At 39.3% G+C, this 17807-nt stretch overlaps 1 protein-coding gene across 1 annotated transcript in view; it reads right to left on the bottom strand.

Moving 5' to 3' along the window:
- SVEP1 (sushi, von Willebrand factor type A, EGF and pentraxin domain containing 1) overlaps positions 1-17486 on the bottom strand; it is a 106273-nt gene extending 88787 nt beyond the window's left edge. Inside the window, exon 1 of the mRNA XM_053465856.1 lies at positions 16602-17486. Coding sequence (XP_053321831.1) covers positions 16602-17114 — 513 coding nt within the window. The 5' untranslated portion in view covers positions 17115-17486. The remainder of the gene's footprint in view (positions 1-16601) is intronic.
- Positions 17487-17807: the final 321 nt, after the last annotated feature.

Genomic DNA, 17807 nt, shown 5'->3' with positions numbered 1-17807 from the left:
ATGTTATGCTGTACTACAGAATATGTTGCTATTTTAGGAAGAATGATTAGTAGTTTGTCTACGAGAAAGTAAACAAACTACATCTTTTCATTTTGTGGGAGAGCTTAAGGAGTTCAATATTTAAACTTTAGACAGTAGAACAATCATACATATAAAAAGGCAGAATCTATAAAACTAAAACAATTTAAAATTTAAGAAATCTTCTGTAAATAAACAATGTATCTAAAAATAAACATACACTATAAAAAACTAATTTCCAAACAATGTTTACATGTATAGTGAAACATTCATATTTTGAAACGCCGTATCGTAAGAAATATGCGACCTGACGCTTTTCGCCGAACACATGGCTTCCTCAGAGGTGTATTTGAGAAATATTGATTTCAGTGGATCTGTAGAAAAAAATCTGATTTTCTGCCTGAGTAATTTAGTGCCATTTTGACATGTTGCAGATCTTACTAATAGATCCTCAGGTAAACAAAACGGAAAAATAAAGGTGGTATGATGGAGGGACTGTGGTTCCTTCAATTATTTGTGATTTAAGCTGCTGACTTAGAGCAATCAATGAAGTTAGTTCTGTTGGCACCCTTTATGAACTAAGCGAGTGATTCTCCGCAATGTGCATCTAGCACTTGAAGCTTCTACTTCTCGAGGGTATGAGGAGCCAGTGGAGGTACTGGCGCAGAAGAAAATAGATGAAGAATGACAAGTGGTGGTATAGCTGTTTAAAATTCATTTTACTAGTATCTTGGGTGCTAAAAATATGATTTTAAGAGATATGCAAGCGAAGGCAGCAGGATTTTATTATTATTATAGCACCAATGATTTCTTATAGTACTTACATTAAAAGGGTATGGGAAAACTAGAATTGAGAAACTAAGACACATATCTTATCTATAGCACTTAGATCATATAATCTAGAGGATATGTGGGGTGAAGGAAACAGGAGAGTCAAGTATAATGCTGAGGCAGGGTTGGGTAGATTAAGGAATCCACAACAGAAATTGTGGATAAAAGAGACAGAGAATAACCAGAAGCTCAATCTTGGAGATGTTGAACTTCAGGTAGATGTTATCAGAGAGACTGTTAGAGTGGTCAGAAGAAAGTAAATTAGCATATCATCAGCACAGAGGTATTACTAGAATCATTCTGGTGAACTGTTAGTGTTGAACACTCAGACCCTTTCCAGAAACAATTCTATAACCATGTAAAATGCTGACCCATTCATAATGTTGGTAATGAACGCTTAATTATCATGGTACTGATAGGTTTTTTTTCATACATAATGCTCTATGTTATGTTGTACCAGGATCACTATATAATGATAGACTTCATGCTGTACCATTGACTGTGTCTGGCTCACTATATACCGTATTGGCTCGAATATAGGCCGCACTTTTTTCCCCCACTTTAAGACTTTAAAGTGGGGGTGCGGCCTATATTCGGGGTCTAGTGCCCGACGCCCGGGACATGCAGTCCCGGGCGCCGGGCAGGCAGCGGGGTTAGGATACAGATCCCCCGCAGCGGTGCAGGGGACCTGCATCCTACTCTCGGATGTCCTCAGACAGCCTCCCCTGCCAGCACTTTCCACGGGGGGGGTGCCGGCACGGGAGGTTGTCTAAGCGCATCGTCTGGACGGTCACCGGCAGCAGCGATGCGGGTAAACAGCCTCCGGGTTGTTTACCCGCATCGCCGCAGCCGGTGACCGTCCACACGATGCGTTTTACCTCTGCCCCCAAGACTTACCGGAGCAGACTCCCGGGTGTCCTGCGGTGCGCCGGCGGGGGACATCTACGCAATACGCGTATACAACTTCCGGTTGTATAGGCGTATTGCGTAGATGCCCCCCGCCGGCCCCGCAAGACACCCGGGAGTCTGCTCCGGTAAGTCGGGGGGGGGGGAGGAGGAGGACAGTGGTAGCATATCGGGGGGAGGAGGACAGTGGCAGCATATCTCGGGGGGGGCAGTGGCAGTATATCTCGGGGAGGGAGGACAGTGGCAGTATATCTCGGGGAGGGAGGACAGTGGCAGTATATCTCGGGGAGGGAGGACAGTGGCAGTATATCTCGGGGACGGAGGACAGTGGCAGCATATCTCGGGGGGGAGGAGGACAGTGGCAGCATATCTCGGGGGGGAGGACAGTGGTAGCATATCTCGGGGGGGGGGAGACAGAGTGGCAGAATGTTTTTTTTTTTTTTTGGTGCTTTTTAAAGAAAAAAAACTTTTTCTTTAAAAAAGCACCAAACTTTTAGGGTGCGGCCTATATACGGGGGCGGCCTATATCCGAGCCAATACGGTAATTATAGGAGTCATGCTGTCCCATTGTCGCAGTCTATATAACTATATACTGATAGGAGTCATCCTGTACCACCATCTGTGTCTGAATAACTATATACTGATAGGAGTCATGCTGTACCACCATCTGTGTCTGGATAACTATATATACTGATAGGAGTCATGCTGTACCACCATCTGTGTCTGGATAATTATATAATAATAGGAGTCATGTTATACCACCGCCTGTGTCTGGATAACTATATACTGATAGGAGTCATACTATACCACCATCTGTGTCTGGATAACTATATAATGATAGGAGTCATGTTATACCACCGTCTGTGTCTATATACCTATATTAAAAGGAGTCATGCTGTACCACCATCTGTGTCTGGATAACTATATAATGATAGGAGTCATGCTATACCACTGTCTGTGTCTACATACCTATATTGAAAGGAGTCATGCTGTACCATAATCTGTGTCTGCATCATTATATAATCATATGAGTCATGCTGTATCACAATCTGTGTCTGGCTCACTATATAATAATGGGCGTCATGCTGTATGTTTTATCTCAATGAAAAATTAGTGCAGCCCATGCACCTGTACTTTTTATATGAAGTGCCCCACTGCAGAAAAAACTTGGACACCCCTGCTTTAACAGGAAGAATACAATGTGAGTGCAATGATTGTTTTGTATAAACTTTAATTATATCTACAACTGAAAATATGAATCATGAACACAGCATTTTTGTTATAACTCTATAATCCTTATAATCCTTCTTTTAAAGTATTTTACGACCACCCAACTTTTGTAGTCATATTGACATGTCTCATATGAATAACAAGATTTTAATAGCATCTATGTCAAATCAAAATAATTAAAAAAATATATATCTATCAAAAGGACTTTCAAAGAAATTTTTTTTTCATGGCTACTGGCATTACTCCCAGAATAATGTAGTACATAACACTTAAGAATGTAAGAATCACTCACTCTTCATCAGTTAAACAAAGGACAAGCATGTCAGACACACCAATGAAAATAATTTTCATAAATTAAAAGGCCAGATACAGCCAGGGATGTGTTTTAAGCAACTGTTCTATAAATTCCAAACAATGGAAAATCATAACCTACTCAGCTAACAACACAGTGGGTAAACCTGTGAGTCAGCAATTCATTTAAACCAATCTGTTTCATTACCAACCAAATCTCAAGACAGCACACAGAGCAAAATTATTATTTTCTTGTAATAGGAATAAGGAGGAGGATCAATAATATATTGAGGCACATTCCCTGTAGTGTTAAGAATCCAAGCATCATGGGCTTTATTGTTGGAGTGCTCTGTGAGACACTCACACCAAACATGCATCATGTAAAGACTTCTGTGGGAATGTTTCTTCAAAAGTAGGAAACTTGGATGGTATGGACCCATTTCCACATTTCAGCTTTATTTTAATGACTCCTCTGTGGGGAGGATTAGATACCCCCACCCCGATCTTCTTTTATTTATTTTGAAATATAAATAATGGCTGCTAATCGCTTCCCTCATTTTTCATTGTCAGTCATGAGCAAGGCATTGGTTATCATATCACAAGCATATTGTTGTGTATTATAACAGGCACAAGATCTACTTTCACACATTGGGAACATATATTATGGGGGTAACAACCAGCCCCCCCCCCATCTGGAGCCCCTGGTAATTAAAGTGGCTCTGATCTATGTGTGGATTTTCCCCATCATTTTACAGCACACAATTGGATACCAAAATTACACACATATTACAAGACTGCCATTCCGACCTGAAATAGGTTACATACACAAAGAGGAGGAACTCAAAATGGCTTGTGGGGGAATGGTTTTTATGTTACACAATTGCCATAATTGTTATCAGTCTGAACTGTACACATACAGGCAGACTTCATGAAAAAGCAACTGTGCACCGTGTAATACTAAGCAGTGTAAGGTAACACACTCCACATGCTGCCGATGTGTTTACTCTGATCTGGTAACAGAATGTGCTTCCTGCATTTCTCTGTACTGTAATCTAAACACACTGGTGTTATCCTAAACAATTCAATTATGTGTTGTGTCCTATAGGCTTTCAGTGCAACTAAGTTTAAATGAAGAAGGGAGGCAGGTGGGTAGAATCACACAAACCGATAGTAATCCCTCCTATAAAAATGAATGCAGGGCAGCCAAAGGGGCGACCTTGCAGATGTTGGGTAAAACAGAGATTTAGACCACCAGGGAGTGACCGAGACATATCATCTAAAAAAAAAATGTGTTCTCTGCCTCTTGCGTTTAACAGATATATTGAAGCTGAATGTAAAGATAACATCGGTTTCATCACTGAGCAAAGTCTTGAAGAAACCTGCAGATCACCCCAAAATATATTTCTTTTTAAAAGAGGAGGTAGGATGTCATGTTTTTACAGTAGATAAGAACCATTTCACTCATCTAGTCTGCCCATTTTCCTGCTGTAAAGACTGTCTGGGGGAAAGAGGTGGATACAGAGACGTAACTTGAAACCACGGACCCCCCAACTTCAACAGCTAGTCTGTGACATCATTGCCCCCAGACAACTGGTCTGTGCCTTCTTTGCCCCCCTTCCAATAGGCAACATATGTAAACACACACAAATTACAAACACTTACTAATACTCACTAATACATACTCCATGTCACAGCACGTACACATCTATGCTCACACACAATTACACATCCAAGCTCACACACATGCAAGTACACCTCCATGCTCACACAAAAGTACACATCCACGCTCTCACACACGCAAGTACACATCCATGCTCACACACACGCAAGTACAGCTCCATGCTCACAGCCTCGGTTTCACCGTGGGGGTCACATGATGTCACGTTTGATACGTCTGATACTCTCCTGTCTCCACGTGCCGGTTCAAAATAGTTTAAAAAGGGCCCTTCTGATCTGGATCAGAGCGGTTATATGTCGGAAGAGCCCTTTCTACCAGTACAAGGAGACAAGAAGAAGAAGGGGTCCGCTGCGACCAGTGTTCCCTCTAAGCTGTGCGCTTGTGCGCGCGCACATAGCTTTAAGAGGGAGCGCACACAAACAAAAATTGTGCGCACAACCAGTAGCGTACCGAACGGGGGGCGGTCCGCTACTGGTTGTGTGCACGGCACCCCTCCAGAGACGGGCAGTAATGTCCGCCGCTAGAGGTGCAGGCTCGGTTAGAGGGAGATCAAGGATCTCCCTCTAACCGTCTTAAAAAAAATCAGATCCTGCTCCCTTGCGACGCGCGCGGCAACTGATGCTGTGCGTCGGGATTTGATGCCATATCCCGGCGCACAGCACTGAAGCCACGCCCACCTCCTCCACTGCACTGAAAGAAGAGGACACAGAAGAGGAAGAACGAAGAAGAGGAAGAACGAAGAGGAGGAAAAGTGACAGGTAGGAAAACATTATGTGAGAGTGAATTAGTAAGTGTGTGAGAGTGATGGGTGTAGTTTAAACTGAATGTTTGTGAATGAGTGTGTGTGTGTGTGTGTGATAGCATGGATGTGTAAGTGTGTGGGGGGGGATAGCATGGCATAGGGAGGCTGTAATCCTATTCCTATCATGCTCAGGTTCCAGCATGTACTGGCTGCCTGAGCATGATAGGAGTGAGATTGCTGTTAGCAATTCTATTTTTTTTGTTCAATTTTGGTGTGTTAACCACATCTTTATTAAAAGTAAGTAACACACCAAAATTGGACAGAAAAATTCGATAACAATATTAATATATATATATATGATTGCTAACAGCAATCCCACTCTTATCATGCCCAAGCAACCAGTACATGCTAGAACCTGGACATGATAGGAGTGTGATTGCTGTTTATCATATATATATATATATATATATATATATATATATATATATATATATATATATATATATATATATATGTTATTGATTTTTTTTGTCTAATTTTGATGTGTTACTTTTAATAAAAGTGTTTTTTTTTTTTGTTTTTAAAGGTGTGTGGGGGGTAATTTTCGGTTTCAGTCAAGTGAATACGAAATTTTCAGGTCCAGAATTTTCATTTCAGTGCATATATATATATATATATATATATATATATATATATATATATATATAGATAGATAGATACTAGACCAGACACTAAAGTGGTAAGCCTACACCACATCAATGTTTGGATTAGTATATAGTGATTGGGGTTATGCTGCATTATTGTCAATGTCTGGCTCAATGTATAGTGATAGGTGTTGTCTTGTACCACGGTCAATGTGTGCCTCTGTATATAGTGATAGGTGTTATGCTATACCACCGTCGATGTTTGCCTTAGTATATAATGATAGCAGTTATGCTGCACCACCGTCAATGTTTGCCTCAGTATATAATGATAGCAGTTATGCTGTAACACGGTCAATGTCTGCTTCAGTATATAGTGATAGGTGTTATGTTGTACCACCGTCTGCCTTAGTAAATAATAAGTTATGCTGTACCCCTGTCAATGTTTGCCTAACGATAGAAGCTATGCAGTTTTAAAGAGTGTGTGTGTGGGGGTCCCATGTACAGGATCCGCCCCAGGTGCCAAATACTCTAGGTACACCCCTGCCCACAACAGTTTTTCCCAATTTTTTTTTATCCTTTATGCGGCCTGGAGCCTCCGCTCGTGATTCGCTCATAATTTACTTATGCGGTGAGAATTTCACCTTTAAAAAAACATTACAGTAAGTAATACTGTTGTGTAACTAATACTACATTATCATACTATAATGTAGTGTTATTAACCATGAGCGAGCTGTACCAAAAATATAGAATAACAATTTAAATTTAACATTTGCGCACACCACCTAAGAAAAATTAGAGGGAACATTGGCTGCGACCCCTGAAGTTACGCCAATGGGTGGGTATACCATTTAGTGCAGATAAGCTCTGCCATCTCCACTTCCAGTATCACCCCTCCCATGTAGGCTTGCCTTCCCTCTTGCCTAAAAAACACTTTTCCCTCTAGCTTGGTTTTAGGGTTGCCATCTTTTTCAAGCCATTTATTTGGCAATCTTTGAAGGGTTGCTCTCAGGGTGTGGCTAGTATGGTTTCAGGGTGTGATCATGGGGCACGGTTTTATGATTTACAAAACAATGTTTTTTGTTTGTCTAGCAAGAAAAGAAATGAAAGATGAGTGAGAGGAAGACACAGAAAAAAGAGATAAAAGAAAAAAAGGAGAGGAACAAGAGAAAAGAGTGAGATTAGAGAAAGGATAAATGAGAGTAGATGGGAGAGAGAAAAAGAGGAGAAAGGTGAAGAAGAAAAAAAAAAGAAAAACCTTAGAAATGCAAATCATATATGCATATAGGGTGGCTTCCAAATTAGAGCAAGTCAAAATAAGTATTTTTTGGTATTTTCGCCTATTTATCCTAGCTGTGTAAAATGTAAACCGGTTAATGCATTTTTTTTTTTAAATCCCATTAAAAAAATGTCTTACGTACATGAACATGGTTAAAAAAAAACAAAAAAACAATATATAATTTGTGTGAGTACACTAGTTGGGAAAGAGAGAAATAACAGTTTAAGAAAAAAAAAAAAAAAAAGCAACAACAAAAATAGCCAGACCCAGACTTGTTTTGCCACTTACATGCATTGTATAACTTAATCTGTGCAGAACCTTCTCATTTCAAGAAAATGATCCATGATGTTTGAAAATCAATCATATGGAACATATGATTACCTTTAACATACCTCCCAAAACACCTTTTTTTAAAAAGAAAAGATGCTTGATCACTGTATCCAAAGCAGGGTCTTGCATGGCTGTGTATTTTATTTATTGTAACATGTGTTATAATATTGGCCATAGTCCAACTAGATTCCTTCACAAATTATAGGGTTATTACAGAATTTCCTGGCTAATTCACTGCTTGGACAACACTGACCCACCACAGTGAAGTTCTACTACATTCAGATGCCTAGACACATCCGGGACAAATTAATGTTTTCTGCATCATAGCATTAACTCCACAGCAGAATGTTATCTATGCCAGTAAATTTTAGAGTTCTCATAGTATGTGACCAATACTTGCATGATCATTACTTCATTTACTTCATTAGCACTTGTTTATTGTCACTTCTATCCTTCTTTTACTTTTAGGTAAGAGGGTTTTTTCTCTCAAAAGAGCCATTGCGTACAGTCTAGTGTCTAATGCTCCACCAATTATTAATGCAAATTACAAGAGTTTGTAGCTACTATAATATCCATTATGTACATATAGGTAAAAAGAGAAATAAATCACCTTTAGGGGACCACCCCTACGGTCTTGTTATCGTGCCACTTTGGGCAATGAGTGCTTCCACGCATGCAAGCTGGGGGATTTAATTAACCCTCAGCTATCTTTGGTGATCCATTAGTGGAGCTGGCTGGTGGAAAGTACTTAGCGCAAACACTATGGCAAGCATATATACAGTATTATATATATATATATGTTTTTTTTTTATTCTAATCCATCATCTGCTTTTTTGATGCCTTAACTAGATGTTCTTTGCAGTGCTGCAACTCTGCAGGGAATACTGAATCTTCATAAAGCCAGCACACTGACAGATCACCATCTAGCACTTCATAAAATCAGTGATGGACATTTATAAGCTACTGTGAATGCTCAGTTGATACCCCCTTATGTCACATGCGCATAATCATGTCCGACTGTTACTTATGCACATATTGGACAACGGTGCTTCCACCATACTAAACTGAGAAGATCAAGAGGTGCTATAGTAATAAAAGGGTGAAACTAGCAGTAGATAGTAGGCAGATTGCCATTTAATGGGACCTATATCTCCAGTAGATGTCATACAATTTAAAGAGATGGCAATATCTGATTTATAACCTACTCCGTTTCATTCTTCCTTCTCATTCCCAACATTATTGCTGACTGTCAGAGGCTCAAAGATTAATGTTATGGAATTCCAAATTGAAACATTTCACATCCACAGCACTTGTTATGGACTTTGCACATTTATAACATCAATCAAATTTCCTGGGTTTTTTTTTTTATTATTTTTTTTATTTTTTGCCAAGTAGCTTGTATTGAATGATTACTGCTTAATGGTATCAGGGGTGCTGAAGGACACAGTAATAAATCTGAGAAGCTGAAAAAGCTGTGTTTAATAAATAAAACATGTTTTGTGATTTCTTGATGCAGACATGATTCTATAGTTCTGCAAGTGTGGACGGATAACATTGTGCCAACAGAAGAACTCCTTTTAAGTATCATCAGTGATATAAATAAAAGAAGAAGCAACATGTTCATTGATTACATGTGCTCATTCCTATGTAAACAAGACCATCTTTACCTTATAGATCTGGCTGTCCCTGCCTGTTTGTTTGTTTCACATAAAGTCCTGTGTAAATTGTTAGTGTGTATGAATTACATACAATGTCAACTGACCCTATTAACACCACACTAGAGTACGGGGAGGTATTTCAGCAGATAAGTGGGTTTTTATGACAGGCAAGGAATGAAGCAATTTAATATCCATTCGTCATTCATAGAGCTTTTTGGAACAACAGACAGTTCCTTTAAAACATCAATGTCTGATGACCTAAAAGTCATTATTTAATTGAATATTTATATCTATATACAAACAGCATAGTAGTTTCTAGTAATTTCTTAGTCGTCAGTGTGGTAATGGAATAATACATTATTCAGCAGAATACTTTTATAATATTTTGTTCTAGATAAACTTTTGTTTTTGCTTAAACCTGTTTGTTATTTTTAAGGAAAATTAATATTGAATTTTTGTCAGTTCTACACTCTCTCTCTGGAAAATACAAATATGTTGGCTTGCAATAGTTTCCCATCCTTCTGCATCTATAATCATACTTTTTTTTGTAATATAACACCAACCAGAAACCTTCCCATGTCCAATGTAAAAAAGTTATTAGTCTGATTGAGTTCCCTAGGAGACAGGTGTTCATACCAAAAGTCCATCATTGTTGGCAAATATCATGGGTTTAGCTTCTCGTGAGAAATGTTCCACAACACTGAAATAGTCAGGAAATTTTGGAATTCAGAAATTAATTCAAGAATGCATCAGGCTCTTCACCAAGAACTCTACCGCTGAGTTAGTTTTACATAATCTCCCACACAAAGAAAAATATGTGTGGGAAATGTTATTAACGTGACCCCATCACATCTAAGTGCAGTTTTAATGCTGCCTTTGACTCAACACTTTTCAGGAGAACAATATAATAAAGTACCAGTTTTAAAGATCATTTGTAGAGTTGAAAACTGTTGACACCCATTATCACCTAAGTCGCGCCAATTAGGTCATTCTCCCAAAGCTTCTTGAGAAATAAGTGAATTTTAGAAGATCTGTGTTTTAATGTTTTAAGGACAATACAATGAAATGAACCTGGAAGACGTGGACCTGTAATTTTACAATAAATTGTGGGCAAATTAAATGATAAACCAGGATGTTATGGTGAATTATATTGTAGCAAACGACATTATTAGTATTAACCAAGAAGGTTCTGAAGAACCAGTCGTGAGATACAAAACTCATATGGCTGATTTTGCTAAGGCATTAAATACAGTAGCTGCGGGGAGGCTGGCCTTTAAATGGAGAGGATTGGTTTGGAATTGTCACAGTTAAAATAATGGTGACACAAGGGTATTTTTTATATCCTAAGTTTTTTTTATTTCTATATTGATTGCGGAGAAATAGATGTTTTGCAGTCAAGGTAACAAAATGTGAAGGGTCGTAAATTTGGTTCAGATTGCCCAGATTGATATAAATGGGAGAATGATGACATACGTGGTAGATGAGATTCTTCTCATATTTCGAGTACCATCTTCCGCCGAGATCATTATTTCTTGGACAGAGGCCACCATTGAAGAAGGATTTCCTAAGTTATTGCCTTTGGAGCAAAGAATTGCCCAGAAAACAAAAGTGTTTGTGAACTATCTCTTATTAGGGGTAAGTATATTCTATATTCTCCACTTAGATGTGCGTCTCTCTGTATTTTTTTTTCTTACAAAACCTGTATTAATGAATAGATGGCTCAACATGCTTATTTGTCTATTGTATTTTTGGTAAGTGTGTATATATAAAGTAATGCTTCTGAAAAGTAGCCAGCCCTGGCTTAACTCACCTCCTGGAAATGAAAACTTGTGTGAATCCTGAAGGACGCACATTTGGACCACAACCTAGAAATGTCACAAAACTAACTTAAGTTAAGCACATTGCTACACTTTCACCCCATGTGGTTTTTATGGTCATGAGTTTATTGTTAGACCAAAAAACTAGCCGTGCAGTTATGAACACAAATAAAATGGTTAAATACCCTCTCTGAGACACTTTGCTGAGCATAAACCATTTCCTTGAAACAGCCCCTCTGCAAGCAGTAAAACTACTAACTAGTGGTATTTCCTGGATCACTGCTTGTAACTCAAGGTAGGACACACAAATAACAGCCTGTTTGCTTAGTTTAGATACACACAAAAGTACTCATAACTCAAGACAATATTTACCCTAGTTCTACCGTTTGTCACATATTTTAAGACTCTGGCCCGATGGATTTTACAGATACGTTGCACAGACCCCCAGATACACTGTGTAGTTGTCAGCAAGTCTCAATAAAGGGGCAATTGCATTCCTGACTTACCTGCTAGAAGCTGCAGTTACCCTCCCCCTCTATGCTCGCTTAAGTGTCAGGAAACCGCTCTTATTAAAAACTACGGGAATGTTTTCTAAACATGTGCATGGGGGACATGCCCGGATTTCTGCCGGCAGCCGTTCGCCAAGACAGAGCTGGAGCTGACTATGGAGATGTTTTTGACCAAGCTCAGAGGCTTACATCTAATGTAAGGAAGTTTTACGTTAATGAGAGAACTGTAGATAAGTGGAAGAGCCTCCAAGCAGAACTGGTAAAGGTTTATACAGTTAGAAAATTCAAACATGCATGGCATTGGTATATGGATTTCCTGACTCTAAGACAAGACCACGGAACAAGTATAAGGGACCAATTAGATCAGGCACAACTGGCAGACTAGATGGGCTGAGGATTTATTATCTGCCATCAGATTCCATGTTCCTATGTCTAGTATTGTACCCTTTTGCTTCCTGTGGTGGATGTAAGAAGACAGCAAAAGTGAGGAAAAAAGGCAAGATTTTTTTAAGGCACATTTAGAGGCATATTCTGTCTAAGGCCAACTAGTCCTAGGCCTAGGATAGCAGGTCCAGGTAGTGGCAGATTATGCTTTTCAATAGTCTTGTTACAAGGTAGATTTCACATCCTTAACAGGCAGACCGCTGGGATATGACATCATATACCGGGGCTCAACAGTAAGGATATTAGCTGCCGGAGGGAAGCCTGGGAGCACTGCTTGAGTCATTGCTGAAGGAAATACATTGCTGGGCATGTCACGGTACATAGGCTAGCATCAGGTCTGGGGATAACTAGGTGGTCGTGACACTTTAAGGACACCAAATTAGGTACATGTGACTGCTGGCTGGATACGCACGGCCGCACGTTATGTTTTTATACTCATGCAACCAGTGGCCACACACTGTTGGACCCAGTCTGTCAAAAGGCTAAGTATGTGGCCCTACTGGCTGACCAGACATATGCTTTCACTATTTCCTAAACTCTAAAGTGTCATAAATCGGCCCCCTGGCCTAAACTTCTGTCTTCTTAGCGCTTAATTTCTCACACTTTACACATGATACTCTCAGTAACTGTAAAATAAGATATTTAAAACTGTATATGCAATAGGCAGAGCGGTTTCACCTATAGACAAACCTGCCATCCCCAATATTATTAGTAAGCACTTAGTTTTTTAAGAAAGATATTCCGGCTGCATAATTTCCTATAAGCAGACCCATCGTTATGTGTATTCCATGTAATCTTTAATTTGCAAATTCTAGTGGGCAGGGCCATCTGTGTCTTCTGTCACTTTTCCATATAAAGTCGTTGTACATCACTGCACAAACTATTAGAGCTATATAAAAGATAATAACAAAGAACTCAGGTTTAGATAAAGGAATTTATAGTACAACTCTGTATTTTTGCGATTGGCTTGTAAAAAAATTACATTTACAAGAACTGACAAAGAAAAATGCATATTCTTAAGTCAATAATATTTACCTTACATAGAAACTGCAGTCCTGTAGCTGCAGTACCTTCCTCCTCTTTGGTCCAATAATTGACTGACGGTAACGCAGGCTAGAAGATGTGTTTTTGATAAACTGCATTAAATACCATTTATACAGTATATGCTCAGTCAATCTATTTACTGAAACTAACCCATTATATTCCTTCTTGATCTAAAACCTAAATAAAACATACCATTAAGCCTAGATTGTTTTTTGTTTTGTTTTGGGGTTTTTTTTTTTTACTTTCCATGGTTTCTTGGATAGCATTTTTACATTCGGGGAAGCAAATGGCTTATATCATTATATTGTGTGGGTGTGAAGTCTGTCGGCCTGTAAGTGAACTGACATCCATCAACCGTAGTCTGGTGACAACCTTAGAGATTATGTTTTTGGTGATATCACGGCTAAATAATTCTGTGTATTTTGCCAGCTTCCTTTAGGGAACCTATGGCAGTAACCCTTTCATACACAAATAACAATTAAGTTCTAGAAAGTGTGAAGGCCACAGAGAACTGGTCAGTCTATGGATGCAACTTGTATAGTTGAGACTCTTGTGATTCTGCTGCAGAAAATAGAATAGATGTACCCTGCACTGCCTGCATGTCTCACCTTTGCTTTGTAGATGCACTTCACCAATAAAAACAGGAAAGTCATAGCTAGCATATTGTTCTCCTCTTTTTATAGACACACAGGATAAGTGAGGAATGTCTTCGCTCGGCTAAAGCCAAGAACTTCAAGTTTACATGATAGGAAAGCCGCTATATTAACTGCTACTAACCAAGTATCTCTTTACCTTACCATCATCTTTCTGATCTACTTTTTTCACGTATTGTTCCCATTTGTGTAAACATATGGTTCTAGTGATTCTTTTTTACTCTTTAGTGTCCTTCACTTACCCTTGTTACCCTTGCTAGTTAATATTTGTCCATAGTTACACTTCTCTTTGCTTTTTTTAGGAACAGTCTAAATGAGAAGACCCTGAGGCTCTTTAAATGATAACTCCTAAATAGTCAAACGCAAAGATTCCATTGTTCTAATTAGCTAATGGTTGTTCTAATAAGGGATCTGCAAGAAGGGGTGATTTCAACGGTGAAGTTATCATCATAAAAGCACAATTTAGGATTCTCAGATCTAATTAAACTATACAGTATGAAGCAGTTACCTGACCGGTGACTATGAGAACCTGAGAGTCAAACCATAATAGTTCACCTATATGAACACGTGTCTCATCAGCCATTGATTAAGGTTAGTGACATGAGACATTGTAGAATCTGGAAAGTTTGTCGAGGTGACCACATGAGACATACTTTTCCAGGACATGTTTATTTCACATTTTGCTGAACATCACCTTCTTTACGTGTGCTGGTTGGCAACATGTAAAATATACATATGTCATGGAAAAAAATGGCTGGTGTGGCCACCCTACTACAAACCCACCATTAGCTTTAATCATTGATCTGTGAATTTGTTTGTTTCCTTGTTGCACTCCTGTTACCACCTGCTTCACTGCTCCCATGCCTCCGTTTCACGCCATATAGTTTTGTGATTGATCCTTTTCTTTTCAGCCTTATGGAATGCAATTGTATACAGGAAATGACTTTTAGCAGAAGTGCCTTAAACATGAGTGTTTACCTGCCTATGATCAGGAGACGATAATGCCAGGGATAAAATGTTTATGCCATGCCCGTTGCATTAAACAACATTTAGAACAGAAACCAACCTGTGACCATAATTCTTTGATATTTATATGTAACCAACCTATAATGTGAAAAAGAGTGGATTTTTTATAGCTCCACCTGGGAGCACAAAATAAACCAATTACTCATATTTCCTTACTTTCCTATTCTTATTCTTGCTGTACTCTTAAATTTGTTTCGGGGCCTGAAAGTAATTTTCCTAGTCCAGGCCCTCCAGTCACTGTGCATATAATGGTTTAAAGGAGCCATTACATCACAGGCTTTCTAGACAGGCAGATACAAATTCTCTAATAAATACAGAGTAAGTACATAATTTGCAGCTCGAATTGCCATTACTATTACAATTATAATTTCTGTAACACCGCCAGTGCATAATCACACGGAAAACAGCGACAATCAGGTTTACTCAGCATCCAGGCTCATCAAAGCAGCAAGAATATCAGTGTATCATGTGTACTCCTCAGTACTCAAACCTTATTGCAAATTGGACATCAGAAGTCAAGTAAGAAACCCAAGTATGCAGTACACTTAGTGACTGCCCAATGTTAAGTCACCTGTTACATTTTAATTAAGAACATACACCCTGGATACACACTCTAGTATCCCATGCAGCTTTACAAACCAAGAATGCATATTAAAGTTCTTCAACCTGGTAAAAAAAATAACATCACTTACATTTCGGAGAAGCTGCAGCTCCTTTTGTGCAGTGTAACACCCCCTCTGTTTTCACATTTTCACCCCACTGATTGGCTGCTTAAGGTAGTCAATCAGTGGCAGGAATGCCTCCATCATAGGATGGCTGAAGTGTCTCTTTACTTACAATGCACAGTTTACTGAATAAACCAAGGCATTAAAACATCTGTTTGCCGTAAAAAGTAACCACTGAATTAACTAACCTTAAAATAGCTAGCTAGCTAGATAGATAGATAGATAGATAGATAGATAGATAGATAGATAGATAGATAGATAGATAGATTGATAGATACAATTTTGTATGCTTTTGGGGAAACTTTGCCAGTGACCTGTCTGGCCCTTTGAGGGTTAAATGCTTTCTGTTCCCTGTTTCTCTACCAAATAGCTTTAAGTATTTTCTGCTACATTCCATTGTTAACCATTTGTAACCCACCAAGCATTCTTGCAGTCAGCCAACAGATCACAAACATTTTTAAGTGGTTCACTAAATTCCATTATATGAGATGGAACCAGTATTGTGCAATTTGTGTAATATGGTCAAAGTTTCTAAAGTATCAAAATTCAATAACAGCAAACAAACCCAGGAGCCATGAGACAGTAGATATTCATCCAAGCAAATCTATACTTGCAGATTATTTTTTTTTAAGTACTCAAGATGGTAACAGAAAGTATTAATGATGTGGCCAATCTCTATACTACTAAAATTACAAACCTGTGGCAGATCTGCAAATAAATGAATACATAAGAATATATACAAAACAATAATATATCCAACTTTTTTTATACCACCTTACCGCAGCTTGCTGAAAGGCTCCCTTGGTGTAGGTCCCACCTCCCTTATAGGTGATAGCAGGAATTTCCCTGTTAAGTAGAGAGCACTTATGTTGGTGGGGCTGGCTGGTGGAGATGTAGTCCACTCTGGATTGCACGTTGTTCTTGGACGAGAAAGTTACAATGGCCACTCTGGTTGCAGAAGGCACCACGGGGAAGTCAGACAAGAGCTTCTTCACAAACCTCAGCTCATTGACGAAGTTTGAGTGCCCCACGCTAGAAGACTCATCCACCAGAAAAACTAAGTCAAGGTTCCTGCTCTTCTCTCTCAGCCTCCTGACGTTCTTCTTGAAATACTGTCCTAGCTTTTCTACTTTGTTCTCTGTGCTGTCTGTTGGTGGCTGTGGCTTTCTGTTGTCTGCTAAGAGGTGGAAAACTTGGGAAGGAGAGCTCCTGTAGGCAGGAACCTGGTGCTGAAAGCTTGTCCAGCTGCAGACCAGAGAAAAGCAACAACAAAGGCAAGCCAAGCGCAACATTGTCACCTGGAAACTGCCTATTGTTCTATGTTTTGGAAAAAAAGAAACAATAAGATTCAATATTTTTTTCCCTTTCTTTCTTCTCCACTTACAACCTTATGCTGAAGAAGATTGCTTCTTTCCCCAAACTAGTGTTCCATTATCCCCTGCAAGCAGGGCTGCAGATGTGAGCAATGATAGAGCACAGACAGGGAGAGGGGGCTGCTGCTGGCTGCATGCTCTGCTCATGTGCTGTGCCTTACAAATCACAATGTCCTTCCCTCCTCTCCATTCTTAAAAGAAAAAAAAGCCAATCCCACCAAATTCTCTTTCTTTCTTCCTCCCTCCCTCCCTCTTTCCTTGTAGTCTTTACTCCACTTTGTGTCCACTTTTGATTCCTCTCCTTTTCTTTGGCAATGTTTCCTGCTTTTTTTTTTGACTTGCCCTTAATCAGTCTGCTTTTTTTTTCTCTTCTCCAAAATCTTTATTTCTTAACCCCCCTCTTTCTCACTGTTCTTGCCTGATTTGCTGAGCCTTCTTGTCACCGGAGCCCTGTGTCTGTCAGCCTGTCAACATTCCCAAACGCAAACATCAGCACCAAAGCCACTGATTGATCCCAGATGTCTGGCACTGAGGTGTAGAGACATCCAAGAGACATGGATGCAGATACCATGAGTGCCACTGTAATTGAAAACACTTTGAAACTCACACTCA

The sequence above is a fragment of the Spea bombifrons genome, chromosome 1 (assembly GCF_027358695.1).
Source record: "Spea bombifrons isolate aSpeBom1 chromosome 1, aSpeBom1.2.pri, whole genome shotgun sequence".
Lineage (NCBI taxonomy): Eukaryota > Metazoa > Chordata > Amphibia > Anura > Pelobatidae > Spea > Spea bombifrons.
Note: the sequence above shows the minus strand (reverse complement) of the source record. Positions and strands in the feature narration are given on the sequence as shown.